This window comes from Pseudorca crassidens, chromosome 1, assembly GCF_039906515.1.
Source record: "Pseudorca crassidens isolate mPseCra1 chromosome 1, mPseCra1.hap1, whole genome shotgun sequence".
Classification (NCBI taxonomy): domain Eukaryota; kingdom Metazoa; phylum Chordata; class Mammalia; order Artiodactyla; family Delphinidae; genus Pseudorca; species Pseudorca crassidens.
In genome coordinates this window covers 74,530,328-74,557,396 of record NC_090296.1, presented here as the reverse complement: position 1 = coordinate 74,557,396, position 27,069 = coordinate 74,530,328, and the positions used below count along the sequence as shown (strand labels likewise).

At 57.1% G+C, this 27,069-nt stretch overlaps 1 protein-coding gene and 1 long non-coding RNA gene across 8 annotated transcripts in view; one reads left to right on the top strand and one right to left on the bottom strand.

The window, feature by feature from the left end:
- Positions 1–5,202: 5,202 nt before the first annotated feature.
- LOC137226076 (uncharacterized) lies at positions 5,203–13,190 on the top strand. Its single transcript, XR_010944166.1, has 3 exons — positions 5,203–5,477; positions 6,911–7,066; positions 8,096–13,190. It is a non-coding gene; the product is annotated as an uncharacterized lncRNA (long non-coding RNA).
- A 747-nt stretch (positions 13,191–13,937) lies between these two features.
- The window catches only part of ZFHX2 (zinc finger homeobox 2), a 28,098-nt gene continuing 14,966 nt past the window's right edge, over positions 13,938–27,069 (bottom strand). For all 7 annotated transcript variants that reach the window (XM_067739901.1, XM_067739890.1, XM_067739892.1 and 4 more), the window contains 9 exons: positions 24,890–26,973; positions 24,185–24,702; positions 23,386–23,626; positions 21,978–22,052; positions 21,493–21,551; positions 19,833–20,033; positions 19,277–19,403; positions 15,648–19,103; positions 13,938–15,387 (listed from right to left, as the gene is read on the bottom strand). In XM_067739901.1, the coding sequence (XP_067596002.1) occupies positions 14,408–15,387; positions 15,648–19,103; positions 19,277–19,403; positions 19,833–20,033; positions 21,493–21,551; positions 21,978–22,052; positions 23,386–23,626; positions 24,185–24,702; positions 24,890–26,924 (7,692 nt within the window). In that variant the 5' untranslated portion in view covers positions 26,925–26,973 and the 3' untranslated portion in view covers positions 13,938–14,407. The remainder of the gene's footprint in view (positions 15,388–15,647; positions 19,104–19,276; positions 19,404–19,832; positions 20,034–21,492; positions 21,552–21,977; positions 22,053–23,385; positions 23,627–24,184; positions 24,703–24,889; positions 26,974–27,069) is intronic.

The window sequence follows — 27,069 nt, the reverse complement described above, 5'->3', positions numbered from 1 at the left end:
TAGAAACCCAGCCCCAGGTGATGGAATTAGTCAGATGGGGCCGGCCGAAACATGTACGCTTTTAACCTTAGCTTCATTCATTCCAATACTTATTGAGCTCCTCCTATGTGTCAGGCACTATTATAGGTGGGATACATTCTTGAACAAAGCCAAGATCCCTACCTGCCAGAGGCGAGAAGTAGAAAATAAACAATAAAACAAGTAAGTCAGATAGAAGGTAATAAATGCAATGGAAAAAAGGAAAAGCAGAGCAGGGTAAAGGGGCTGGGTGGGGTCAGGAGTCAGTATTAAATATGAGGTCAAGTAGACCTCCTGAGCAAAGGGCAGGAGGGAGGGCGGGGTGGCTGGGTGTGCAGTTGTCTAGGGAAATGCACCCGCCTTAGAGAACAGACAGTGCAAAGGTCCTGCAGTGGGGAGCAGATCTGGTGTGCCCTTCAGTCTGGGGCTCAAGGTCTTAAGGCATTTCCCTAGAAAAGTTACTACCATGACCCTAATTTTTTTAGTGCTCAGGACCAAAAAGAAATCTGACAGTAGCCTTAGAAGACATGAGCTGAGCTGCAGAATTGGAAAAGGTCAGCGCCAGAAGGAATACAGGAAGTCCAGTGCCACACTGAAGGAGTGGCAGAGATGGGATCACACTGTGGTTCCCCTTCATGCTCACTAGTGTTAGATTTTTCTGGGGAGTTTTGTTTGAGATTAACCCTCCTGAAGGGTAGGGGGGTTCACGTTGGGCTGTGGAAGTGGTGGGCTTGGAGGACTTTTCATCTTCCCTGAGGGTCCCACCCCCCAGAGGCCATCGCTAACCAGTCTCTCCCCCTTCTTTGCTGCTAATGGTGAGAGCCTTAGAGAGTGGCTGTCAGGCAGAGGGGTGGTTCTAGAAGACCATATACGGTTTATCAATGTTGAATTTTGTAGCTCGCCTCTGCCGCCACCGTTGGAGGGAGCGGCCAGGCTTGGCAACATTATTTGATAATAGAATAATCATCATTTATATTGCAGCTCGGAGTGCCTCTGCTACTGATAACGGCTCAGTGCCTGGGTGTTGGGGAGATAAAACAGACTCTAGAAGGGAAAGTGAACTGGCTTGGAATCCATGACCCTGGAAGGCTGGACTTTGGCCTCTCTCACTGACCTCTGAGAGGGGACAATTTAGCAAAGATGTTCCCCAGGGATAAAAGCAGCCCTAAAATGCTTTCTTTAAAAAATGTGACCTGTGAGCACATCTAGGTCATACCTCTTGCCCTCCCTGGTTGGGTAGTTGACTCCACTTTGTCCCCCCCTTTATCAGATCATTCTTCAGCCGTGGGAGTAGTCAGCAGGTGGACAGTGGGGGCACACTATGAAGCGGCTCTGTGAGCCCAGTGACAAAAGGCCATCCTGTCAGGTACACGGGAGGGAAGGAGGAGAGGGGTCAGCCAGTTCTCTTACAGACTCTTAGGTTGGAGCTCCAAGGGACCTTGTGATTCCTGCAAATTTGGACGTAGACCTCTTCCGCAAATCAGAATTGTATTTCAGAGCTCTTCTGTCTTTCCGATGGTGTGGCGAGCTGTCTTGTGAAGAGAGTCATCACTTGTGAAGTTGTGGGTGTGTTTCTGTACCGGGAGGGTGGCCGTGAACTGGGCAGCGTTCACACAGCAGGACCCAGAGAGCAAAACCAATTTAACAGGGGGACTTCCCTGGCGGTCCAGTGGTCAGGACTCCACACTTCCACTGCGGAGGGCCCGGGTTCGATCCCTGGTCTGGGAACTAGGATCCCACAAGCTGCATGGCATGGCCAAAAAAACCCAATTTTATAGCGTTCTCAACCTTTGAAATGAGCTAGACTCCATCCATCTCCATTGTCCATCAGCTCCCCAAAGGGCTGTGCTGGAAAAGATGGGCCCACGCTGTGGCGGGATGGTGGATGTTCAGAAGCTTGGGGAAGCCGTGGTTCCTGAGGTCTCCGAGGGTCTCCTCACTCTCATGAGATGTGTGTCCCTGCAGGTTGAAGACAGCCTCTCCTCTTGAGGACTCTGATGGCCAGGCTAAGCAACCTCAGGGACTCCAGATGCCAAAGTGAGAAGGACAAGAAAAGGGAAAGTTGCTAGGAATACAGCAGGAGGTGTCCCAGGAGACATTTGGGGTTTCCTGACCAGATTGGGATTGAGGCTGGGATGGGAGTAGAAGCCTTGTGTTGATACCAGTGATGCATAGTGGGGTCGGGGGTATCCTGGAAGGGAGGGCAGAGATGGCTTAGTGCTGATGTTCTGAACCCAGGGTATCAGGAACACTTAGGGAGAGTCTGTAAAGCACGAACTCCTGCCCCCATCCCCACTCCTTTGGGAATAGACTCTCCAGAGGCAGGTAGATGCTGCAGGGTTCCAAAGGGGGGGGGGGGGTGAGGGCCAAGGCAGGGTGGAAAAGACAGGCCCAGGCCTTAGTCCCAGAGGAAAAAGGGAGTCTGGGTGAAGCTTTTAAATAGTATATGTTTGTGATAAACCTCGTGCTGGCCTTGTCCTGAAGATTTTTTGTTTTTTTTTTTTAATATTATCTTGACTTTTTTAAAAAAATTTATTTATTTTTGGCTGTGTTGGGTTTTCGTTGCTGTGTGCGGGCTTTCTCTAGTTGCGGCGAGCGGGGGCTACTCTTCGTTGCGGTGCACGGGCTTCTCATTACGGTGGCTTCTCTTGTTGTGGAGCACGGGCTCTAGGCGCGTGGGCTTTAGTAGTTGTGGCTCCCGGGCTCTAGAGCGCAGGCTAAGTAGTTGTGGCTCGCGGGCTTAGTTGCTCCGTGGCATTTGGGATCTTCCCGGCCCAGGGATTGAACCCATGTCCCCTGCATTGGCAGGCAGATTCCTAACCGCTGCGCCACCAGGGAAATCCGTGTCCTGAAGTTTTAACAACAGAAAATAGAGGAACAGAGCTAGGCTAAAGGTCAAGAAATCTCCGTCCTAACATCAACGCTACTGTTTAGTGGCTTTGTGACCTTGGACAAATCACTTCACCTCTCTGAGTCTCAGTTCCTTTTACTCTAAAATTAAGGGATTAGGCTTAATGGTTGCTAAGGTGTCTTTCCAGCTCTGAAAATACAGGTCTGTGATTCTAAGAGTGATTTAGTTTCTCTGCCACAAGGTGGTTTGGTACCTTGTTGTATTACATCTGGAAGGCGAGAGCTTGGGTGCTGCGCTTTGTTTATGGAATGTGATACCTGGGGCCAGCTCATCCATCTGCCAGCTTCTAGGCCAGGACCACCCCTGATCACTTGACAGAGCTTTCCCTATAAGTGGGACACTGCTTCTGTGGGAATAAAATTCATTAAATTAGAAAATTTTAAAATGAGGGTTCCAGGGTCCAGTGAGTTTGACAATCAGGGTTAAATGCATTCAACAGTTTCTAATTTTAAAATGAGGGTTCCAGCGTCCAGTGAGTTTGACAATCAGGGTTAAATGCATTCAACAGTTTCTTTTTTTTTTTTTTTACAAGATTTCTCAGAGCCTTTAACACACCAGTATGCATCTTGAATCTCTTAAGAGGGAGAATATGTAGTATATACCAAATAATTTGATTGTGAGATCCATTTTTCTTTATTTATTTACTTATTTATTTATGGCTGCATTGGGTCTTCGTTGCTGCGTGCAGGCTTTCTCTAGTTGTGTCGAGCAGGGGCTACTCTTCGTTGCGGCGCGCGGGCTTCTCACTGCGGTGGCTTCTCTTGTTGCAGAGTATGGACTCCAGGTGCACGGTCTTCAGCAGTTGCGGCGTGTGGGCTCGGTAGTTGCAGTGCGCAGGCTCTGGGATGTGCAGGCTTCAGTAGTTGGGGCCCGCAGGCTCGATAGTTGTGGCTTGTGGACTCTAGATCGCAGGCTCAGTAGTTGTGGTGCGTGGGCTTAGTTGCTCCGCGGCATGTGGGATCTTCCCGGACCAGGGATCGAACCCGTGTCCCCTGTACTGGCAGGAGGATTCTTAACCACTGCGCCACCAGGGAAGTCCCGAGATCCATTTTTCTAAGGAGCATCTCATCGGATTCACGTGTCATAGAGCACCCCGAGAATGAAGTTTCACTATACTGACATCTCTTTTTCTTTAAAAACAACAACTCAAAGTTAGATGCCGTTACTCGCTTTTTCCCAAATCCTTGACCTTCAAGGTGGTAGGGGTGTCCACTTTTCCTACGCTGGAATCCTAAAGACAGACTGTCTTGTGTCACGGTCTTCCTAGGGCAGCCTTGCAGGCAGTGCCGGTGATCCTCAGTGAACTGCTGTTGAATCGACATCCCTCACGGTTCCCCATACGCTGCCCCATTCTCCCAGCAGCAGACACTCACAGGGTGCCCCCGACCTTGACAAGGGGTAGCGAAGGCCAAGTCAAGAGGGCTCCTCTGAGCCCAGAGTCTGGTCTTGGTGACCTGGTCTGAGGGTCACTGGGGCTGGATGGACCAGGTAGTAGCTGTTTACTCAGGTTTGGGGTTGGTTTTCTGTAAGAGACAGGGAAGAAAGCTGCCAGAGTCCGCCCCCTAGGAATATATACTTGTCCAGGCTGGGCGGGGACGAGGAGTCGGCTGTGTCTCATTTGGGCAGGAAAGGCTGGGTCACTCTCACTTGGACTCAGTTTTTACACGCCCTTTTCCATGCCTCTGTCTTGTCACTCTGCCCTCCTTCTCCTTCATCCTTCTTTTGGATTCTTTCTGTCTCCCAGCTGCTCTGCTAAGCAGACAAACTCTCCTTCCTCCTCCCCCATCCCAGTCTCCTCTTCACACTCCCTCTGCCCCCCCAGCCTGGCAGCCTGCCCTTTAGGAATGTTAATTAGCATTCCCGATTTAATTAATTCAGTAGCTAATTAATGATTGGGGACTGGGGGTGGGGAGCTGGGGTGCAGGGGAGTTGGGGGCTGGAGGTGGCAGGGAGAAACAGCGGAGGCTGCAGAAGGCATCGCAGATGGCTGTGCGGTGGCTGGCACGGTGCCCACTGCCGTGGATGCAACACTCACACGCACGCACACGTACACACACACACGCACACACACACACAAAAGGAAAGGGTGATCGAGAAATAAAAGCAGGGAGAGAAGGGCACAGGGGCCCTGGGAACTGGGGGTGGGGAAGGCTCTAGATCTATTTGAAGCTGCTCCGGAAGTGGAAGAGGGGAAAAAAAAAAAAAAGAAAGCACCACAGGCGCAGCGAGAAGAGAGCTCTCCCGATACCCCACCCCGCCCCCACCCCACCCCAGCCACCCCTCCTCCCTGGCATGGGATTCATGGGCACCAGCTGAGGACAGGGTCCCCTCCCTCTGCCTGCCATAAACATTGGCACCGAGGACCCAGACTCAGAAGGACACGACATTCCCAAAGAAAATGGTTTTCCTTTTAAGTTGCTTTGTAAAATACATATGTATCTATTTTTTAAAAACATTGCACCCGTTTTGGTGTGAGGGCGAGGCGAAGGAAAGAAGGTGACTGAGCCAGGAGGAGAGAGCACAGATGGCTTGGTGGTGGTGTGGTGTGGTGAGTTGTGGGAGCAGCAGAGGGGTCCGGCAGAGGTTGGGCGTGGGCGGATGAGGACCCTGTTTTCCTCTTTTCCTTTTGCTGCGGATGAAGGAGAGAGAGAGAGAGAAAGAGAGAGAAAGGGGGTGGGGAGAGAAGCGAGACAGATGGCAGAGTGGAGAGGCGGCAGCCAGTGCCGGCACTGCCCAGCCTGGGCGGACCCAGCTCCCCCCGCCTGCCAGCTTCCAAATGCCACCCTTCCCCCATCCTCCCTCTCCCCATCCCCCCAGCTTGGCACTGATCTCAGAGAGAGAGGGAGGGATGCTGGGCAAAGAGCATCTGTTCCCTCCATTCTCCCAGCTCCATCGGCTGCCAACCTAGGGCCATCGCCTGCCTCCATCACCCTTCCTTCTGCCCGCCTGCCCGCCCGCCTCCCCACCCAATCCCAAATGGGTGCTGGATCAGGTGCCGAATCTGGCTGCCTCTCGGGTATACCAGTCACTATGCATTGCTGTGTGTCTGCCACCGCTGCCTGGCACTCAAGGGGCCGTGTGTGTGTATGTGTGTGTGTGCGCGCGTGTACATGTACGCCTAAGTGCGTGCTGTATGTGAGCCTCCTGGGCATGGGTGGGGGTTGGCACTGCGGTTGCCAACCTAGTGTCCAACTAGAATGACAGAGGGATGGAGTGGAAGAAGGAGGGGAGAGGTTTGGGGCCTGGGAGGACAGAAGGAGGGTGCCTGAGTTGCTTCATGCTGCCTGCTTGCAGGCATGGGCACTGCGGCTGCCACCCTCATGCCCGCGGAGATGGAAGGAGGCGAATGGGGAGGGGGCAGCGGCAGGAGTCCTGGTGCTCTGGGAGGAAGGCTCGGGACCCGGGAGCCATTGGCATCACATCCGTCAGGCTGGCGCCCCAAGCGGGGTCCGTGGGAACGGGCCCCAGGGGGCAGAGAGGAGGGGCAGGGATGAGTTCCTGGTGTCGCTGTCCTTCTAGAGCTCAGCTCTGGGAAATGATCGGGCTCTGAGGTGATTGGTCCTCTTCCAGTCTGGGAAAGTGAAGTGGTGGAGAGAGTAGCCAGGGAAGTGCCAAGAGGAGAGGTGTGCCCACCGCTCCCCAGGGAGAGCTCGTTGGGCTGGCAGACCTGGCAGACCGGCCCTTTGTCAGAGCACTGAAGAAGCAAGGGGACCCGGCAGGAGGTGGGCGGGTGCTGGCACTGCCCAGGCAGCCTGGCACAGGCTCTGGTGTTGTGTGAAGTGGGGAGGGTGGCGGTGTCTCTTGCCAATCTGCTTGAGAGGCTTGTTGTGCCAGGAGTGAGAAGGGAGGAGGAGAGATGGTGTGTGTGTGTGTGTGTGTGTGTGTGTGTGTGTGTGTGTGTGTGAGAGAGAGAGAGAGAGAGAGAGTTGTTTGGGAGAACAGACTTTTTTCTGCCGGGACCTCCTTCCCATTCCCTCTTAGGTGTGGGGAGTGGAGCGACAGACGGAGAGAGGCGTGAGGACACAAAGGAGGAAACACGCCATTGCCAAGACCCCAAGGAAGGAGGATGGAGAGGCTGGCAGTCCTGCCTGGCCCCCAGCCAGTTTCCTGCTAAAGATGGCCAGATCCCCTTGCCTGGTCTGTATATGTTACTCTGTGGGCGTCTGCGGGGGAGGGAAGGGCTTGCTTGTGAGCTGGGATCTAGAATGGGAAGGGCACCTTTCTGCGGATCCCATTTGGACTCTCCACTCTAACAAGTGAAGTGTCTGGTTTTCTCCCTGGTGCCCTTCTCCCCTCCCCCTCCCTCTGCCCCAGCCCTCTTTCATCTCTATCACCACCTGGCTCCTGCCGCTTGGCACCCAACCAACTAGATGCCGCCCCGCTTGGCAGCACTGCACTGGCACGTGAACGCCGTCTCAGATCCTGGCACTGCGGCAAACCCAAAGCCACCAAACATGCTCATGACCGCCACTTGGTGGCAGTGAGAGTGGCGCACACAGGCGTGCCACGCGCCGGGTGGAGCCCTGCTGGGGAGGAGCTGAGGACACCCTCAATAGAGGGGCTGAATCCTTGCTCTCCAGCCAACCCCAAGTCCGCCTTCCTTCCAACCAGACACCACCTCCCTCCTCCTACCCCCCGCCACGCCCAAGAAAGGGATTAAGATGGTGCCACTCTGTGTTTGAGCAGAATTCCAAGGGAAGCTGGAGCACAGAGGGACAAGGGCACGTTTAAGAGTCACGCCCAAGGCTCCAGGCTGGTGGACTCTATTCCTCTCTGGGGAGCAAGGACAGAAAAAAAAAAAAAAATCCTAAGAGGGCAAAATGAGATCCTACAGAGAGGCCAGCCAGCTATGCTGCCACTAAGATGGTGCCAGAAGAGATTGGAAGGGAAAGAGTAGGAAGAAGGAGAGCCCCTCAGGCCTTGCTGCTGGGTAGTGGGGTAGTTGGTGCCTGTGTGTATTTCGTTCTTCCCTGTGCCTTGTGATTGGCTGAGCTGTGGTTGAGTTGAACTGGTTCTTTCTCCCTTGTGAAAAGGCCCATATTCAATAACAGTCCTAGAAAGGTGGAGATGTGCTCTAGGCCTAGAGAGGTGGGCAGGTGTTAGGAAGACAAAGGCAACTTGGACTTGTCCTTCCAGAAAGACCACTCAAGGAGGTTTTGTGTTTAGGAATTTCTCTATGGCTTCCCAATTCGAGGTGGACAGATTTCCCTGTCTTTGAAATCCACCTCTGGAAGAGAGACCACGGATCAGCAATGAGCCCTCCCTGGTAAGAGAGGAAGGCCCCTAGGAGTGGAACCCCAGCATCTGTGGTGACACAGACCAGCCCTACACCTCCAGACGCAGTGCCATCAGCAGTCCTGCTAAACTGGACCTTGGGCCTCCATGTGGAAGAACTCCTAGCAGGTTGGGCTTTCCTTGCTTCCTGGGTGGCCAGAGGCTGTGAGTCAGTGACTAGGAAGATACTCGGGTAGAAGAATTGGTGGCTCTGGGTGATGTCAGGGGAGGCTGGACAGCTCAGATGGGGGTAGGACCTGCTCAGAGGGGAGTAATGCCGTTGCCCGGCCTGGGGTCTCTCTTACTTCAGCACCTCTGGAAGTGGATGCAGCTTCAGAAGAAGCAAGGTGGTTTCCACAGCAGAGGAGAAAACAGGGAGGCACTCAGTCAAGGGTGATGCTTGTAACTCTTCTCCTGTTGAAGAATAGGCACCATAAGCAGAAGACATAGTCAGATTTCCAAATGTCAGGGTAATGAGGAGGATAATCTGGGGGTGAAGCTAGTCCCCTGTGGCAGCCCCAGCCGTAGCAGGGTTAGGCCTTGGGTGCTGGAGAGTTGGGGGCAGGTCGCAGATGTAGACAGGGCTGAGCGATCTAAATAAGTGCTTCTCAGACTCCAGAAAGCACTGAATCACTTCAAGAGTTTCTGATTCAGTCGGTCTGAGGTGTGGTCCAGGAATGTGCATTTTGAACAAGTTCTCAGGTGACCATTGATGCAGGTGGGCAAAACTTTGAGAAACACTGTTCTAAGAGATGGCAGTCACCTTGTAGGACAGTTAATCAGGTCTGGATTTCCCACGCCTTTTACATCTTTCTTCATCCCCACCAACCATATTTACGTCTTTATGCGGTCATGCATGGGATATATGTGTTGGGGGGTGTGGGGATGTGTCTTTAGGTGGGGGCAGCAGGAGGAAAAGGAGAGATTGTGAGGTCAAAGCAGGCAGATTTAACTGTTAGAACTATGCTTCTCACTGGCAGGAGTTATCACAGAAGAACCCCTTACGGGACACTTTCGGCCTCCAGGTTCTGATGGATGGCTGCCCTGTTTCTGAAACCAGACCACTGAGAACCCCTAGGTTAGGAGCATTGTCGGAGATTGCCCTCTGCGGTCCGGTCAGATGGGTGTAGATTCTGTGCCTCGGTACGGGATGGGTCCTGGTTACACTTCTCTCTGGAGGCAGGTCAGGGTCCCGGGGAGTGGAAGCAGGGGTCGGCAGAGTCCAGGGCCTGGCCTGCTGCTGATGCTTAGCGAGTTGCTGCCGGTGCTGCTGTTTGAGCACTGGGCGGGGCTCTCCAGGAGCGAGCACAGCGGAGGCCAGGCCAGTTGAGAAGACATGCTGCAGGTTGGGATATCAGGGAGGGACTGTGGATGTGGGGCAGTGCTGAGCTCCTGCTGATGACTTGTTCCAGTCTTTTAGTCACTGTTTGTTTAAGAGTGTGTGTATGGCTGGGGAGGAGTATGAGTCCATCGTGGTCACCTTTCCCCCCTCACTGTCTTTCTGGTCCACCTGTAATCAACCTGCTTCCCCACTAGCCTCTAGCCAGACACCTCTCCATGACTGGAAGCTGCAAGAAACATGAGGCTCAGACTACTGGCAGGGAATAATGCCATTTACCCCTTGTCTCTCCTTTGTCTGAAGGCTGTGGAGATTCTCTATATGAAGGAGAATGATGGGGTGGGTCCTCACTCAATTTTATGTTCTTCTGGGAGTTTGTCTTTCCCCGGGAGGCTTTCCCTGGGGATCGATCACTTCCCATCTTTCCCCAGATTTAACGAGTCCTGGCCTAGGTCTTCTACGAACATCCTCTCTGGCTTTTTTTTTCATCTCATCTTTTCACAATTGTATCCACGCTGTAATGCTGTAAACCCCTGAGGATGGGCCTATAGCCTTTCTTATTGTAGCCAGAACTTCGTTGGAATTGGGTCATTTCTTCCTTACTCAATTCACTGAGAATGACATCCTCAGGGCTTACAGGTTTCTCATTAGTTGCTCCCCAATACCTGGCCCTTCATGTAACACAGGGTCCCAGCACAGTTTATCCCTGTGTTTCATATAAATTTTCCTCAGAGCTTCTTCCTGGTTTCTCTTCTACCTCCCTCCCCTCCCTAGCCAGGCTCTTCTGTCCCCCAGATTACAGGGTTCCTGGTAAGGACAGCTACTCAGTCAGCTCCAGTCCACGACTGTGAATGTACATGGTGTCTCCACACCAGAGGAATTTAAGGTCCTTTCCCATGGATTAATGGTCAACATTTGGTCACCCTTCTTGACACTGGTTACATTTCTCTGTTTATAAGCTTTTCCTACTTCCTGTTGTGTGAAGAAAATTACTACGTATTGGAGGGTGTTTTTACTTAACGGGAGTGAAGTTGATGACTCTGGGGCACGGCCCTTGTGCCTGTATGCCCGTGGGGCCCGTTCTTTCTGGCATTTGTGTGTATCTGTGTAGCTCTCTCTATACATGGTTCTGCTGCTGTTTCTGATGGTGTGCTTGCTTGCTTCGTTGGTGCAGTCGTATACACAGAGCTCTGTATTTCAGATGTGAGTATCTATACAGGGATGAATGATTAGAGGAGCGAATGTGTCTACTCCAGGGGCTAGGGGGTCGGGGGGAAGAACAGGTCTCTTTCTGTGGTCCTATTGCGGACTCTGCCCCATTTGGCCACTACGGCTTCAGATTTTCTCATTTTCTTCCACAGACTTTGATTTTTGTTCCTAGTTGAGAACTGGGTACCTTAAGCCATCCCCATACAGGCTCTGGTTTAGAGCAAAGACAGCCAAGATTATTTCCACCTCCTCCTCCTGGTACTGACCCTGACAGTAAGTAGGGTGGACCAGAATTTGGATGCTTTAGGACCTGGGTATGTCAGAAATCCTAAGCCTTTGCCCCGAGCCATGGAAGACCAGTCTTATGAGCCCTTGATTCAGGCTCACTTTAGAGCTGGCGGGGAGGGGAGGGTACCACAAGATAGGTATGGATGTGCCATGCGCTCGAGTTGGTTTACTGCTGCACAGAAGGAACACAGTTTAACCTGGGCGGCTTGGCATTCACCTCTAGCATTCTGCGCGGGGCTGTGCCGACTCAGCCTCTGTCCACAGGAGCCACCCACTCACTGAATCTCCAGTGCAGAAGTGCTGCTGCTGAGGATTGTGGTCTCAGGAAGGGGTCAGGGAGGAATGCTCCAGCCACTGGGAACATGGAACGGCACACCCTCCAGAAGCACGTTGACTGACCTAGGTCAGCAGTTGGCCAGGCTCTTCTGTCCCCCAGGTTATAGGGTTCCTGGTAAGGACAGCTACTCAGTCAGCTCTAGTCCACAACTGTGAATGTACATGGGATTTTCCACGCCAGGGAATCTGGGTGTAAGAGATTATTAACTCCTGATGAAGATATTCATAGTTCAAACTAAAGCCAACCTACCCTGGCTGTAAATCCCTAAAATGCATGAAACCACACCTCTAATCATCCCATGCAAGGAGTTTGCCAAGGTTTTCTTTAAAACGTTCCCTCTTTTTCTCCTGTTTTTTTTTCTCTAATTTTTCTTTGTTTGTTTTCAACTTTTATACACATATCACATTCCCAGAAAGCACAGAGTGAAAAAGCTTCTTTCCTCATACACATGCTGCTAAGAAAATAGTTTTATACACAGAATTTCAACAGGAGAGAGAAAAGGATAGAGAGGGAGGGAGGGAGGGGTGCACGAGAGATGCTGAGGTGGGGGAAAGGTGGGAGCAGCAACAGCAAGCCCACGGTTGGGCAATTTCACTCTTCTTGCTTGTATTTGTAACTGGCATTTTTGGCATCATCAGAATAAGTAATCCACCCCACCCCTGATGTACTAGGTTAGGAGCTTTTCATTTTAGAAATGAATGGGACCAGAAGTGAGATTCACAGAGCATATGGAGACTAGGAACTGAGCTAAGTTTTCCCTCCCCTTTTCTCTCCTCCTGTCTTTTCTGCACATAAGCCACTGCTTCAGTATTAACATGTTCAAGGAACAGAGTGACAGGCCAGGAAACCTAAATCCCAGGGCTGGCTGAATTTGTGTGTTTGCGTGTATGAAATGGATCCTGGTAGTAGAAGCAGCCTGCAGGGAGAGTTTGGAAGGAGACTGCCTAGAAGGGGGAGGTCTTAGGGGCAAGGGTCGTAGGAGAGACTACCTGTAGGACTGGGAAATTTTTGCAGGCTTTTCTTTGCTAAAACACCTGCGTCTCCACCCAGTGCCACTGTGGCTGGGCTTTGGAGTTGCCACAGTTACTTGATGCTTACAGAGACAACGAGGTTAGAGGTGGGGAACCCTCTTCTAGCACATTCCTCATCTGTTGGTTCCCTTGGTGATCTCACTCTATCAAAGGTTCACCTTGTGCTTCGGTCATCTCCTTGCCCACCCATCCCCTTAGCTGTCATCAGCTTGAGACCCCGTGAGCTTCATAGGGAGGCCCTGACTCCTTTGTGTGTGTGTGTTGCGGGGGTACCTCCAGCAGCAGCTGCTGCTTCCTGGAGGAGATGGGCCAGGCCGGAGGAAGCAGGGGGAGAGGATGGGGTGGTGTGGGAAGAACACAGACAGGGAATAAGGGTCCCCACAAAGGCAAAAAGGTTCAAGAAGTGCCAGAAATCTGAAGGGGGCGCCAGGAAGGGAATGGGAGGAGAGGTTTGTGAAAGAAGTGAATGAGAGGAGACGGTGGCAGCTACATGAAAGGGAAGCATACCCAAGATTCAGAAACCAGACTGCCCGGCCTAGTCCACCCCTTTCCTCCTGAGACAGCCAAGCTACTCTCAGTGACACTGACTTTTGTAACTCACAGCTGAGAATGAGGGGATGTTTGTTACCTGTCCTGATAAATACTCAATTCAGGGGGCAAGGATGGGGTTCTCTCCCCAGCCTCCAGGCTCTTCTCCCCATTACCAGCTCCTGCTTCTGAGGCCGGGCACAGCCAGGGCAGGGCTGCACTCCCGTTAGTCTTGTGGACCACTGAACCCAAGCAAGGACTTAAAGCCATTTGATCTTCCAGAGACAAGGTGGTTCAAAGACGCTTGAACCCTTAAAATGGGGTGGGGTGGGGAGTGACACAAACAGGAAAAAAACCACTTGTTTGATGAGAGAGTTTTCAGGCTTTTTTCTTTTTTTTTTTCCTGTGTTTTCCAAGTTTGTTTTTCATTAGTTCATTCCTCTGGTCTCTCCATCTCTCTCTCCCGCACGTGTGTGCGTGCTCTCTCTCGCACTCGTGGTTTTGTTTTGTTTTTTTTTTTTTTTGGTTGTGTGTTTCAGTTTTTCTTTAAAGAACTTTGGATTTGCCGTTGGTGGGCAGCGCCGGTCCTGGAGGCTGGACCGCCACGTGGCAGGGCTGGGACAAGGGGCAGGCCGACGGCTGCTGAGAGGATCTCTGTGTTTAAAGCCTTTGAGAATAAGTTACTGCAGTTTCCAGGGTGCAGGGTCGGGGCTGGCAGAGGGGTTCCTGGCCGCGGCTTCCCCTAGAGTTCAGGCCACAGGGGCTCCCCTGTCAGGTGAGGAGGGAGGGGTGTGAGGAGAGTGAGCTGGGAGCACTTCTCCCCGCTGACCTCCAGTTTGGTTAGAGTTTCGTGGGCTCCCTGCCCATCCCAGGCTCCAACCTTGGGAGCCAACTGAGTATTTGGAAGGAGTTTGTGAGCGGTATGGCGCTCTAGACGAGGGGGGTAGGAAGGAGAAGGGGGAGTGGCAAAGTTTATTTTCCTTCCCCCTTCCTTGTCTTGGGTTTTCTTTTTCCTTTCTTCTTCTTCTTTTTTTTTTTTTTTTTTTTTTTTTTGGTGTTTTCTCAGTCAGTGGAACAGCATGGGATAACATATTTGTGTGTTTATAGGAGTTGGAAGGGTGACTGGGAATTCAGTAGGAAAGAGGCTGTAGGAAGATGAAACCAAGGATAGATTTTGTGTCTGGTGGGCAGGGTGGATGTGAATGAATAATCGAGATGGCAAGATGGATGTGTTGGCCGTGAAGACCAAGGGGCAAGGATTTGTGAAGGATCGGTGTGTCTGGGGGTGGAGGAGGAGGCAGGACTCTGCTGGAGGTGGGGTGTGTGAAGCCCACTGAGGGTGGGAACTGAGAGATTCCCAGGGGGGTGGGCAGGGCCAAGGGTAGGGTTAGGGATTTGAGCTCCCACCAGACACCCCTTGGGGTAAGAGGAGCCCCGAGGCCCTCCCTGCCCCCGTGTCTTGGTTTATCTGTTTATAAAGCTAGAAGTGTAGAGGTAGTAGTAGTTTTTGGGTTGGAGTCCGTGTGAGGTAATCTTGCTTCCTCTTTGGCAAAAGCCACAGCAGCCGTGGCGGCAGTGGCGGCGTTGGTGGCGGCGCCAGGTGGGCCCCCTGGGGGCGGGGCCGCCTTGCGCCTGTGGGCCGAGGAGCGCAGGTGCGAGGCCAGGGCTTCTCGCCCACTCAGCAGCACCTCACATGCCAGGCAGTGGTAGGTGCAGATGGGCACCCGCAGTGGGGGGGGCATGGAACCCCCAGAGCCCTGCCCAAAGAAGCAGAAGGATCTCTGGTGAGCAGTGGCCAGGGCCTCCCCGTCAAATGCCATCTTGCACTGGCGGCAAAGGTAGCGGTGGGTCACGTCCACGGTGGAGATGCCCGTGCTGCCTGTCAGCAGCTCATCGGCCTCCCCGGCCTCCCCCTCCCCCGGAGCGGGCAGTTCAGGCGGCTTCGGAGGCGCTGTGGCTATGGGCTCGGGGGCCTGGGGCGGTGGCTGGAGGAGGGCGTTGGGGAGCAGTCCGACGAGGGTCTGAGGTATCACGGGGTTCATGGGAAACAGTCCCTTCTTCATGCCATAGAGCTGTTGGAAGTAGGCCCCCTGTAACTGGGGGCCAAAGACAGCTGGCGGCGTGGCCCCCCCTGCAGAGGGCAACGGGAAGGGCAGGAACTGGCCCCCCAACAGGGCTGGGACAGTGGCCTTCAATGCTTTGAGGTTCTTGAGGGCATCGGTAGAGGAGTTGGCGGGGGCTGCAGCTGGCTTTCGCTCACCGGAGACCTTGTCCCCAGAGGGTTCAGTAGGCGGGCCTGGGGCAGGGTCAGTGGTGCCTACTGTGGAGGTGTTGGTGTGGTCGGGCATAGGTCTCTGAGGTAAGGGGCAGCCTGGGCCAGCAGTCTGGACCACTGTGGTAGCAGGCAGGACCGAAGTGGCGAGGCCAAGGAGGCCTGAGGAGGCTGCAGGGCCTAGGAAGATGAAGAGTGCGGATTAGCCACCTCCTGGTGCTGCCATCCTTCCTGCTGGAGGCCACCTCCAGCCACGTACTCATGCGTCCCCACCGCCTGGCCTCCATGCTCCCTCTCCTCCCTTCTCTACCCCACCAGCTGGAAACACAGGGAGGCCAGGGAGGAGACTGGAGATGGGAGGAGTCAAGAAGGAAAAGGAAGGGCACCTCATTAGAGGGAGATGCCCTCTGAGGTCCAGCTTCTCCCAACCTCTCACTCACCTGCGCTGAAAGGAGCTAAGCTGCCCAGCGGGGGCTGGGCCAGAGCTGGGCCGGACAAGAGGACCGGGGCCAGGCGAGGCAGAGCCGGGGCAGCCCCGAGGGGCACAGAGGCAGGTGTGGTGGCAGGTGGAGCCTTGGGAGCGGGGGGTGCCTCGGGTGCTGGGGCCAAGTCGTAGCACTTGCTTTCACTCTTCAGCTGGGCTCGGACTGCCTCCTTGAGCTTGGCCAGGTGCTGGCGGGAAAAGAGGTGGCCTCGGCAGGAGACATAGAAGTCATACTTGACGTCACAGTAGGGGCAGTCGGTGCGCTGGGCTCCCGAGGGGCCCTCACTGCTGCCCCCAGCCCCACCGACTGCTGCCCCCTGCAGCTTGGCCTTCTTCTCCTTGGCACGAGCATTCTGGAACCAGACCTGGATGACTCTCTTGGGCAGCCCAATCTCCTCCCCCAGCACCTCACACTCCTGCATGGTAGGGGTGCGGTAGGCTTCATAGCAGGCTTTCATGATCTTTAGCTGCAGACTGCTCATCTGGGTCCTGTAGCGCCGCTGCCCCATTCCGTCTGGGACCCCAGCCCCACCTCCTGGGCCCCCATTGGTCCCTCCAGTCCCAGGGGACTCTGGTTCAGCCAGGCTGGAAGCTGACGAATCACTTAAGTCCCCTGCAGATGGACTGCAAGCCTCACTCTCTGGAGAAGCTTTAGACGGTTCCTCCGGGCCCTCATCCTCATTGGGTGGAGGGGGCGGTGGGAGAGGTAGAGGTGGCTCTGGTGTCAGAGTGGGGGCCTCTTTCCCAGGTGGCAGGAAAGGCAGAGGCCCAGCAGCAGGGGTGACCGTGGGGTAGGGAAAAGCGGGTGTTTCCCTCTTTGGGGCCTCCCTCCCAGCCCCATCATCCACCTTGCCCAGCAAGTGGTTGAACTTGGGGAAGGGTGCGGGGCTGGGTGTGATGGGGACCTTGACTGCCGGACTGGGCACTGCCCCGGGGGTGCTTCGGAACTGGCCCTTCCTCTCCCGGGCCCTGGTGTTCTGGAACCAGACCTGCACCACTCGCTTCTTGAGCCCCACCTCCTCGGAGATGCAGTCGAGCATCTTGCGCGTCGGGTTGGAGTCCTGCATGTACCAGCGGTACAGGATCTCCAGCTGCTCGGGCAGGATGGTGGTGCGCAGGCGCTTATCCCTGGGGGGCTCACCCTCCCCACCCACCCCTGCTTCGCTGCCCGTGGGTGACAGGCTACCGTCCTCGTGCTTCCGTTTGAGGGGTGGTCCTGGCACTGGTGGAGTGCCTGGCACCGGAGGGTTTCGCTCCCCGAACACCAGCAAGGGCAGCTCTAGGAGGGGGGGGGCAGTGCTGGGCTGCACAGGTGGCAGGAAGTGGAGCCGGCGGTGACTGGTCAGGAGGTCCTGGCTGGGGAAAGACATGGCGCACTGGTCACAGGCGTGGATGGGGGAGGGCGAGGGAGGGGCCCTCCCTTCAGGCTCTTTGCCTCCTGGCTTTGTGGCCTCTGCTTGGCCCAGCTCTTCCCTGTCTGGAGGTTCTGGTGATGGGCCCTCAGGCCCGGCTGGGGGTTCTGGGCCCTGTTCCTCCTCTGCATCTTCCTCCTCTGCATCTTCCTCCTCCTCCCCTCTCTCTGCCTCTTCCTCCTCTTCTGGATGCTGGTCATCATAGCATTTCTTGAGGTGCCGCACCAAGTCAAACACACAGGAGAAGGTGGCGCGGCAGCGCCGGCAGCCAGAGGCTCCCCCAGTGCCTCCCCCGCTGGGCACAGGCCCGCCGTCGCCGGCGCTTCTGCGAGCCTTCTGGCGGGCGTTCTGGAACCACACCACCACCACGCGGCTAGCCAGGCCCAAGAGACTCGCGAGCCGCTCCACCTCTCCGTCCTTGGGGTAGGCGCTGGTCTCAAAGAAAGACTGCAGGGCTTGGGTCTGGAACTCTGTGAACTTGGTTCTGGAGAAGCGGCGGCCTGCAGGCACCAGGGGAGGAAGATTCCCTCTGGAGCTTTCCTCCTCCTCTGGGGGCCAGCGTCCTGCTGCCCGGCCTCGCTCCTCAGGGGGGCGGGCCCCCCCTGCCTCGGGCTCTGGGACCAGGTGGGGAGCAGGTGAATCCAGAGGCCCATCGGGAGGCTTGGGGGACCCTGCCGGGGGTGGGTAGAGGCTATCATAGCTCTTGCGAAACTGAGCGGCATATCGGCTCAGGGCCTCAAAGGGCAGAAAGCGGCGGTGCACGTGCTCCTCGTGTGTCTTGAGGATGAGCATGTTGGAGAAGAGTTTCCCACAGGCCCCGCAGGCCAGCTTGTCCCCACCCCCCAGGGCCTCGGGTGGGGGTGGTGTTGGGGGAGGGGGCACAGCCTGCTTCCCCTCATTGTACTGGATCACCAGCTCAAAGCCAAAGTTTTCTAGAAGGGCTTTGGCTGCAGTGCGGGCTGCCTCGTTGGGTGTTGGCTGGGGGGGTGAGCTGGGCGCCGTCTCGTTCCCCTCTTCTGCCGCCGGTGGCCGCTCCCACTCTCGCTCAGCCAGCTCGGCCTTAGGGGGCGGGGGAGGAGGGGTGGCGGCCGGCAGGGACAGCAGGGGCGCGGGCCCAGCCAGTGCCAGTTTGGGCCCTACCTTGAGGTCATGGAGGTAGAAGGGCAGGAGCAGCTGCTGCTGCTGGAGCTTAAGCAGGGACTCGGGCACCAGAGGGAAGGAGGGCAGGACTGGTGGGGCGAAGAGTGGGGCTGGGAATCGGTGCAGGTCCAGGGGAGGTGGGGGAGGGGACAGGAAGGGCAGTCCACCAGACACGAAGCCACCAGGGTCAGGGCCCTTCTTCTCAGTGCCCACCTCCCCCTCAGTCTCGCCTTCCTTGGGCTCTTCTGGGCCGCGCTCTGGCCCCTCGGCCTTGGCATCCGTCTTGGCTCCCCTCGAGCGAGTCTGGTGCAGGACGGAGCGCATGTGGATCTCCAGGGTGGAGCTCTGGTTGTACGAGACGCGGCAGACCGTGCACTTAAAGGGCTTGTCTGTGGCAGCAGCGGGGGCGGGCGCGGCCCCGGCTTCCCCGCGGGCAGGCCCGGAGGGGTCAATGGCAGCCTTCTTCATCTTGTGCAGGTGGGAGACCGAGTTATAATGGACCAGGAGGATGTTCTTCTGCGTGAAGGACTCCTTACACACAGTGCACTTGTAGGGCCGGGCAGGGTCGAGAAACTTGTCCAGGGCAAAGTTGGTGGTCTTCCGATAGGTCAGAGGGTGGCGAGAGTCAGCCGGAGCTGGCTCTGCCAGGCGGGGCTCCCCGCCAGCCCCCTCTTCCTCCTCAGCCGTGGTGGGTGGCGGAGCTACCTCGTCAGCTTGGGCATCGGGCCGAGGGGCTGGAGACGGGGCTGGAGAAGGGGGCTGGTCAGGGCTTCCCATGGGCTTGTCTGGGGCCTCGGCTGAGGGCAGGGGAGGCTCAGGAAGAGGCTCGGGACTGGCTTCCGGGGTCAGGTGAGGGCCTTCTAGGGGAGAGAGAAGGGGGCGCAGTGAGAAGGGAACCTTGTCTAAGTCAGACCCCACCCACTCAATATCTAGGGCAACTCATCCTTGCCTCAGTTGTCTTTAGACCTTCTTGGTCCGAGGAATCCAGGTCCCCTTTCCTGCCACCTTGGGAGGTCTGCCCTCCCTTCCTTACCTGCTGCTTGGTCTCTGCTGGGCACAGACTCTGGCCCGGGAGCGGGGGGCTCTGGGCCGTCCCCCAGAGGGCTTAGAGTGGGCCTAGGCAGCACTTTGGTCGTCAAGGTCATCTCTACAGTTGTGGCCTGCGATGGAAGAGATCCCAGTGACTTCCCCCACCGTCCCGCTACCCCAGACCCCCCAGCTCTGCACCTGTGTCTGTGCGCAGCCCAGCTCCAGCCTCCTCTGTGGACAAACCTCCCACCTGCCCAGCTCCAGCCTCCTCTGTGGACAAACCTCCCACCTAACTTCTGCCTTCCCCACGGAGGGGAGGGCCTGGGCTGCTGCCTGTCCTGTCCGGCAGCCGTGCCTGCTGTGGAACAGCTCCTCTCAGGACCCAAGGGTGCTTCCTCCCCAGCGAGTAGAGGCTCTGGACAGGTTTTGGCTCTGAGGTTCCCTCCAGCTCTAAACTCCACCTTCAGATCCACGCAGAGCCGCTCCCCTCAGCACACACAGCTGCCCGGACACCGCGGCCTCTGCCTCCCCTCCTGCCTTGCCCCCCAGCCCGTACTCACCGCGAGCAACAGCCTCTCAACGCACTCGGGCACCACGTTGTGCAGGTGGCTGAGGTGGAAGTGCAGGGCAGGCCGGCCCACCAGCTGCTCCTGGCACAGAGGGCACCGGTACTTGGGCTGCACTGCGTGCTGGGAGAGCGCGTGCGCCCTCACCTGCTCGGACTCTGGGCTCAGGAAACTGCAGTATGGACAGCAGAACACCTGGGGCACACAGGCGGTGGGGGGAGGTGTCAGGGAGGGGCGGGACTCACCACTCACCCGGACACAGCCTGGTCCTACCCCTGCTGGAGGAGGAGTCCCAGTCCTGAAAGCTGGCTCCTCCCTCGCTTCACTTGGACGGGGACAAAGGCCTAGGCTGGGCTGCCCCGGCTGGCCCGCCTTCTCTGTCCTGCCCTCTCCCTCCATCCTGGCCTCTCTCTTCCCCTGTCGCTGCTGCCCTACTCCGTTCTCCAGCCGACAGGACGGCCCTGTACCTACCTCCTCTGATTTAGTTTTCTTTTCTTACCTGCCCCCACCCTGCCTGTGCTCCTCCGTGAAATAGCTCCCCTTGCTTCTGGCACTTCCTGGACCCAGAGGCTCCTGAATCCCTGCCACTCTGCTTCTCCAAGGTCCCTGGACTAAGCGGGACGCTCCCTACCTGTCTGCTCGGAAGCCGGCTCTTTCTCCCTCCTTCCCACTTTCTTTGCCTGCCTTTTTCTCCCCTTCCCTTTTTAATGTAAACAAACACCACAGCTCCCCCAGTGGCCCTGGAAAATTCTGGCCTGGCGCTGTTGGCGCATTCCCGCCCGTACCTCCAGAGGGTGGGGCGTGAAGGCCCCCCTACTTCCGCCTCAGTCACCTGACTGCCTGACCTGCAGCCTGCATTTCTGTCAGCCTGCACTTCCTCTCCTGTCGCCTGTGCCACTGGTCCAGGCCCGCATGTCAGGGAGGGGGTGGCCGTAAAGGAAAGGTATTCGGACACTCATCTTAATGCACCCGTAGCCCTGGGAGCAGATAGCTGGAACAGGAGTTAGGAGGCAGGGGAGCTGAGGACATAAGCCGTCACTGCAGCAGTTTGCAGTCGTGATACACACGGCATATTGCAGTCCGGTTTGGAGAGCTGGGAGGCACAGGGTGGCACCTCAAGACCAAAGGCTGGGAATCCCCTCAGAATGAACCCTTTCAGGCCACAGAGCCAAGCTACTCTTGGGCCCTGCCTAGGTCAGCCACTCGGAGACTTGCAGAGCTTCCTGTCTGCGTGGATCATCTGGGTCAGTTCCTCTAGCCTGAGGAAGGAGGTGCCAGGGCAGTTCCACCCAGGCTCGGGGTTCTCTGTAGAAGATGAACTTCACATCTTTCTGCTCCCAACAGGAATAAAGAGCTGGGCAGCAGCTAGTGTTTTATTTTTGCCTTTCTCTTTTCATTCTGTCTCCCTCTGTGCTCCACCCCTCAGGGCTGGCTCAGCTGGTGCTCACATCCGGTAACTGGACCTAGGTGCAATTTCTGAAATGTATTTGGAGTGACGTAAGTCACAAGCATGATAAAATTAGATCTGCCTTTGGTCTGAAATCTCTTGTCTGTAAAGACCTACTAATTAGAAGTTCAGCCTTTAGGATATGAGCAGATCTCAGTAAAATTAGACACCCTCCCCCAAGATCTTCCCAGTTACCCCGGTTCTGACCGTGGTCTGGCCGGCACTGTCTCCAGGAGGGCCAGTCTTGTTCTCTGCCTCTTCAGAAGCTGAAGATGAAAGGAGAGATTAAGAGACTCTGACAGCCCCTCCCTCTTCCTTTCGCAGACCCCCGGCCCTTAAGATGACCTGATTTGTAGCAGAGGGCTTCCAAGGTAGGGGTGGGCTCTGGGGAAAGGGAGAAAGGGCAGGGAAGCACAGAACTGCGCTCAGTACAGGGAGTGGAGCTTGGCAGGGCTGAGCCCGGGTTAGCGCGATGGCCAGAGGGCAAAAGCACCCAGCTTTCTGTGGCTCCGCCTCCCTTCCCTCTGATGAGCCCTTTCTTTTGATCCCTTTAGCTCCTTCTGCACAGGAGGCCTTGCTGGGTGTCTGGATTACCGCAAGGTCCCATGAGCATCTCAGAATGTATAATATTAGGACTGGGGGGTGAGGAGGGCAAGGGATGGAGAAAGAAATGGATCAGATGAGCAACTCACCCAATTGTTCTGTCTTATTCTGGGCCTCTTTCTCAGGGGTGGGTGGCTCAGCTAAGGGGGTGACAGGAGCCTTCCCTGTGTAGGATGAAGAGAGAGTCAATTTAAAAGGATGAAGCATCAGAGGAGGGAGGACATAGGGCAGAAGAAGCAGGACAAGCAGCCAGGCAGTAAAGGGAGAAGATGGATAGATGAGTCAATAGGCAGGAGAGGACAAAAAGCCGCCAAAAAGAAATACAGAGGATGAGGGGGGAAATTACAGTGTTGGAACTGGTAGAGCCTAAGAAATCATCTCTGTGAGTCTAGCCCCGTCATTAAAGATGAGGGAACAGGTCCAGCAGCAGGCGATAGAAACAGGACCAAACTCAGCTCCCTGTCTTGACTGATCCTGGAAGAAGGGAGCCCAGAAATGTAGAGTGAGGGGCGCTGAAGAGGGCAGGTGAGGTTGAAAGGAAGCCGCTGCAGCGAGCAGGAGGCGGCAGGTCTAGCTGGGAGAGGAGATTACCACTCAAGCAAGAATTGACAGATGTGTAGGAATTTATTTTCAGTGGCGGCCTAATTAAAGTGCTAAAGTTCCTTAACTCCATTCAGTCCTGCTCCAGGATCGTTAGCTATTGATCTGGGCCCCTCCGGCACTTAACTCCAGCCAGTGTATTGGCAATTCAATTAGCACCAGTCAATGCTGCCTGTTCCTGGTTCCTGCTGCCCCTGCCCTCACCCTTGCCCACCGCCAGCCTCTGCAAAGCCCGGACACCCGTGCCCAGCTCTCACAGCCCCTTCCAGGCTCTTCTGCACCCTCTGGGTCAATGGTGCCTGGCGGGCTCTGCCCAGTCTCTCTCGTACAACCTCAGCTGCCTAAGGGGGACCCTAAGCCCAGCCTTCGGACTGAAGACCTCCTAGGAGACAGGAAGAGGCTGGGGAGCTCATCAAGGGCTTCCCATCCTGCTGCCTTCGGGCCATGCCCCCAGCTCCCACCTCCTTCTGACAAGTCCTGGCCCAGCCCAAAGCTGATTCTATCTCTGTTTTTCTCCCTTCCTCTCCTTCTGACCAGCTGCTGCCACACCCCACACACGCCCCGCCTCCCGCCCACCCCAAGCTTTGCCAGCACACAGTCACCACTCGGAAAAACTGGGTGGTTCCTTCTCACCTCCCTTCCTGCTCTACCTCTCCACCCAGCAAAATCCCTGCTCTTCTCTGCTTCCTCCTCCAACAGCCTCTTGTCCCCCACTTCCCTCGGCTGCCCCAGTGTTCCTAAAAGCCAGTTTCAGCAGCCTTCCCAGCGCCTTTCCGCTTGCTCTGGACTGTGCACGGCCCCATTTCTCGTCCCCGTGCCACTTTCTCCTGGGCCCCCAGCTCCCGCCCTCGCTGCCCTCCCCGCCCACCTCTTCTTCTCCAGTCCCCTCTTCCTCACCGGGAGGCCGGAGCTGCCCGTGGCTGAAGCTCAGGATGCTCTGAAGAGCTGAGAGCCCCTCGTCGGCTGCGGGGCCGCTCTGTAGCAGCTGCAGGCGCCGCTGGGCCTGGGCATCGCGGTGGGCAGGGGCGCGCAGGTGCTGCAGCACAGCCAGGCGGGAGGGCGTCTCCCAGGCGCACAGCAGGCAGCAGAATAGCCCCAGCTCCGTCCCCGCCGCTGCCCCCTCCATCTCCAGCAGAAACTGGAAACGGGAGGGAGGCTGCTCAGGCACAGAAGGACAGATGGACGCCCCCAGGTCCTGGGGGCCCCTTTGCCTCCCCGGGGGGCCTGACCAGCAGCACCCCGACACCCCTTCCTCCCTCTTGGACTCTCCTCTTCCTTCCTTTGGCCACCTGAATGTGACTGCCTTTTCTCCACCGTCTCCTCCTCTTCCTACTACCAATCCTGGACTCCCTCCTAGTATATGAATGGAATCTGGTTCCATCCTCTTGAACTTCTGGGGACAAGATGGACTGAGCAGACACAGAACCCTCCCGCTAGTCCCAAACGCCAGAAAAGTTGAATAAAGTACCGGAGTCACTTGGTCAGAATCCACCATCCTTTGGTCTTTCTCCACGTCTGTCTCCAAATAGTTTTTCCCCTGGTGCCCTGGCCTTTTTTCTCCAATCCCGCCCCCCTGGGTTTTCGCATCACCTTCCCACTCTGCATCTCCTTGCTCCAGCCCCATCCCCTTCTCCTCTCCCCCTCAGGCTCTGTGCTGTGCCCTTCAAATCCCAGACCCTTCCTGCCCTGCTCTCACCTTATAGATCTGGATGTTCTCTTCGTGGGCCGCACCCCGGGCGTGCAGCTGCATCTTCTCCTTGCTGTTGGACTCAAAGTCACAGATGTTGCAGCGCAGGTGCAGGGTGGGGACAGACCCATAAGGAGCCCCGTCTCCCAGGGGCACTGGGGAGGGGGTGCCCATGGCCCCGCCCCCCTCCCTCAGGTGGGCCGCCAGCTGGTACTTCTGAGCATGTTTGTCGGTCTTGAGGTGGAGCTGGAAGTTGGCCTTGAGCTGGGTGCCATAGCAGCAGAGCTTGCAGCGGTGGGTGTCACCAGCTACCTCCTTCCACTCGGCCTCCGGGAGGCTCCGGCCCACGCTGCAGTGGTAGAGCAGCAGCTCCAGGCTGTCTGTGCTGAAGGCCTGGCACACGAGGCATCGGAACACCTTCAGGGATGGGCTGTCATCTGGGGGCGGCGAGGCAGGCAGCCCGTCGGACAAGGGGCCCAGAAGCTGACTTTGAGGCAGGTGGGCATCCGGGGAGGGGCTGCCGGGGGCTACAGGACAGAGACAGGTTAGTAGCCCCCGGAAGGAACAGGGAAGGGTCAGCTTGCTGTGTGGGAATGGGAGGGGTGGATGCTGAGGGAGCTGGGGTTATTTAAGCGGCGGGGCTGGCCCTGGGGAGAAAGCAGGGAACCGAGTTTGGCCCCGAGGAAGGGAAAAGAGAACACCCAGGGAGCTTACCAGCTGTGGGGAACTTGCGGGCAGGTGCTCCGAGGTGGTGGAAGCCATTGAGAAGCAGCTGGGCTTCCAGGGGCTTGTCTGGCCTCAGCCCGGGGCCAGGCAAGGGAGCCTGAGGCTGCCCTAGGGCCTGCGGTCCGAAGTACTGGAAGAGGTCAGGGGAGGTGGCAGGGGCAGCCCCTGCTGGGGGAGGGGGGCCTGGCCCCACCATCCCCGGCGGCAGCCCCAGCGGCAGCCCCTGGTGCAGCATGAGGACGTTCTGCATGTGCTTCTCGGAGGTCATGTGGATGCGCAGATTGCGGGAGATGTTGGTCTCGTAGCTGCACACCTTGCACTGCCAGGACGCTTTGGTCTTGGGCTCCTTGTCCCCCGCGGGGGGCGGGAGCGCTGCCTCTTGGGGGCTCCCCTGCCCCACCGGCCCCGCCTGGAAGCCCTGCAGGTTGGCCAGGTGCTTGTCAGACTGCATGTGGATGCTGAGGTTGCCCTTGGTGGTAGTGGAGTAGTTGCAGACGTCGCAGCGGTAGGGCTTGTAGCCACAGTTGTAGCTCTCCCCCCGGGCGAGGCGGGGGTGGGCGCCCCCAGCGCTGCAGTAGCTGCAGTGACTGTTGCTCTCAGGGTGCTTCTCCCGCATGTGCACATCCAGGGTCTGCTGGTACTTGTAGTGCCAATTGCACTTGGGACACTTGAGCGTCTTGCAGGAGTTGCGCGAGTGTAGCAGAGCCATGTGGCTGGACAGGCTGAGGCCCTGGAAGGCCGCAGGGGCCGGGGTGTAGTCGTCGGCTGGGCGATAGGGCTGGGGCGGGTCACCGGGGTCTTCGGGGGAGCCCACTGGGGCAGGGAGAACGCCCCCGTCCTTGGAGGTGGGTGAGCTTTGGTTGAGCGAGGGGCAGAGCCCTCCATCCTCCTCTTGCCCCTCGGGGAACCAACCTGGCCCTGCCTCGCCTGCCAGCGTCGGCGATTCTTTGGCTTGGCTTGGGCTGGGGTTCCAGGCGGCTGGGGTTGTCAGCGGGGAGGGCGGGCTGAGGGCCATGTCTTCTTCCACGGGCAGGACAGGGGCCTGGGCTTCGGCCGCGGCGGGGCCATCCTCGGTCTGAGCCGCGTGGGTCTCCATGTTCACGGTGCTGCTGTTGTCGAGGGGTATTTCTAAAGGGGCGTGAGCAGGCAGCTGTGGTTCCAGGAAGCTCAGGAGGGCCACGCAGCCCTCGTCCCCCTCCCGGAGCACGGCTGGGTTGCCTGGCAGGCCCTGGTGTTGAGCAGCGGTTAGCTTCACCCCGTGAGACTGTGTGTGACCCACAAAGGCCTGGGGCCTGCCGAAACCCAGGCGGCACGGGAGGCAGAGCCAGAAGAGTGCCCTGGGGTCTCCTCCCCTGCTCCCCATGGGGCCATCTTTGGGATCTCCAGGTGGGTTTGGAGCCAGCTGGTAGCTCCAGAAGGCTCCACCCCTTCCCTCACAGGTGGCCGGAGATGGCGCTGAGGTATCGTGGGACAGAATTTGGTCAGAAGAGCTAAAGCCTTGGATTGGGTCAAAGCCATGTTGGATGTGAAGGGCAGTGAGGTGTACAGGGGGCGGGTGGGCAAGGAGGGGCAGGCTGGGCTCTTCCTTGATGCCTGCCTCACCCCAGGGGAAGCCCTTTGGTAACGGGAGTTCGCTGCCACCTGGCAGGGACAGCTTGGCCACTAGGCAGGCCTCACCGCCAGCCGTGAAGACTAAGTGGTCGCTCAGGTCCACAGGAGGGAGCCCTCCTCCTCCCTCCCCCTCTTCCGCCCCCAGGCCCTTTGGCGGGGAGCCACCACGGCCAGGCTCCTCTTGGGGCTCCCCTATCTCCTTTGGTGGGACGAGGCCACAGCCTGGCTCCAGGGGCTGCCCCCCGGGCTCTGAGGACCTCATGCTCTCAGAGGCGGAGGGGGCCGCAGGGGGATCTTTGGTGACAGGATCAGAGGGGGTGCGGGGGGAGGAGGTGTCCGGAGGCGGGGACGGGGCATTGTGCCCAGGGGAGGGGGTGGTGCCAGCGGTAGAGGACGAGTTAAGGGTGGCCATGGCAGACGGAGGAGAGCTGGGGGTTCATTTCAGCGTGACAGCCAGGACCCTGTGGGGGAGACACGGAGAGAGCGGAGCTGTGAGGTGGCAGCGGAGACACCCAGTCAGGCAGTAGATTCTCCGGATCCTCCGGCCCCACCCTCCT